Genomic DNA, 1,560 nt, shown 5'->3' with positions numbered 1-1,560 from the left:
AAGAGCATCTAGTGAGATGAATAATACCATTCTATGAATATTATCCAATATCAGACCTCTAGCACGCTGCTACTAGTTCCTTTCAGAATTGCCTCTATTGTCTTCTCTTGAATCAATGCATACTCTCCTCTACATTTTTTTTCCCCTAAAAAGGCATGACTTCCATCTCAAAGCAGACAGCATAACAACCTGTTCTAGACTCGAAAGAGTACCTACTACCAATAAATTACTACTGTTTATTACAAGAGTAGCAACAAAGTTTAAAAAGAAATCTAGAAGTAGTTGATGCTGTAAAAGTTTTTCATGAAATTAGAGCTGCCCTGATCTTTATGTCCAAGTTCCTCTTCAAGACCTTGATTACCTATGGCATATTTCCCAACAAGATGGTGCCTCTGTTTTGAGTGGTCCACACAGTTCGTCAACTCTTCCATGCCCTTAAATAGCAGCATGTCAATTACCTTAGGATTAGTAACGTTTGAATTTTTGCGAACTTCGACAGTGACAGCAGAACAGAGTTTAGAGGGGGAAACGATGTCGTATAAGCTGTAAATTTCCACATACTCAGGGACGGATCTGCAACACATCCTGAAGAATTCTAAGGTCATCTTCTTAGCTTTAGCCAAACTAGCTGAGTTTTGTGGAACCCTCATGTTCCTCGCCATATGCACCATTTTTCCTTACTCTGCAATATGAAAATTGCTGACAGGGGCATACTCTCCTCTACATATTTGAGTGGAAGTTGAGTTCTACACGATCTACCCATTTCTCCTTCGACCTCAGGTATCCATCTGCACTCTATATAAAGAGATGTTGATAGAGGCTCTAAAGTATCCATAGCATACATTCTTGATGGAGAATTTCTCCATTTTTTACTATCTCTTGTCCTCAAATTTCTGTGTTTTGAAATAGATTTGAATTCTTGGTTAATGCATATCAAAGCTTTCCTAACTAATTTTCTTATATTCTTGCAGCTTGTTGACATTTCTATATAACCTTTGCTGAATGTTAGAGTTTTTTTTGCGATGAGCAGTGTAACTAATTTAGTGTAAAATTTACATATTACTCCTTATATATACCAATAGTTACTTATGGTCTTTTCAAAAATTTTGTATTTACAGATTTTGAAGATTGAAGTTACAAGTCAAGATGCAAGCTTAGAAGATGCAAAAGATCGTTATTATTTTACTATGGAAGTTATGCAAAACTTGATATTATAGTCTAGCTTGAGATCGATGTTGATTAGCTATGATTTTTTTTAAGAAAATATTGAAACTAACTTCATGGGATGTTATCTAATTTTTATATTTATATTGGCCTTTTGTTTGGAAATTTTCTGTAGCAAACATTGGTAGTCAACTAGAGACCAAATATTTTGCTCGTCCCTAAAAGTTCATGTAAGACGAGACAACTTCTAGTCCCTAAAGGTTAATCTAGGATGAGGTCGCCACTAGTCGCAAAAAGGTGCTCTACAACGAGGTAGCTTCTTGTCGCCAAAGGGATTTAAAAAAGGCATTTTTTTAAAGAAGAAAATCAACCATTTGGGACAAGATACATGGTCTC

General features: G+C 35.6%; 1 protein-coding gene across 1 annotated transcript; it reads right to left on the bottom strand.

Moving 5' to 3' along the window:
• Positions 1 to 272: 272 nt before the first annotated feature.
• LOC125837781 (NADH dehydrogenase [ubiquinone] 1 alpha subcomplex subunit 6-like) lies at positions 273 to 671 on the bottom strand. The gene has a single exon (XM_049516857.1). It carries the CDS (start codon positions 669 to 671, stop codon positions 273 to 275), a length of 399 nt encoding a protein of 132 aa, XP_049372814.1.
• Positions 672 to 1,560: the final 889 nt, after the last annotated feature.

This window comes from Solanum verrucosum, unplaced genomic scaffold (assembly GCF_900185275.1).
Source record: "Solanum verrucosum unplaced genomic scaffold, falcon-dt-bn FXZP01000197.1, whole genome shotgun sequence".
In the NCBI taxonomy this organism is placed as follows: domain Eukaryota; kingdom Viridiplantae; phylum Streptophyta; class Magnoliopsida; order Solanales; family Solanaceae; genus Solanum; species Solanum verrucosum.
The sequence above is the reverse complement of the archived record's forward strand: the minus strand, read 5'-3'. Positions and strand labels throughout refer to the sequence as shown.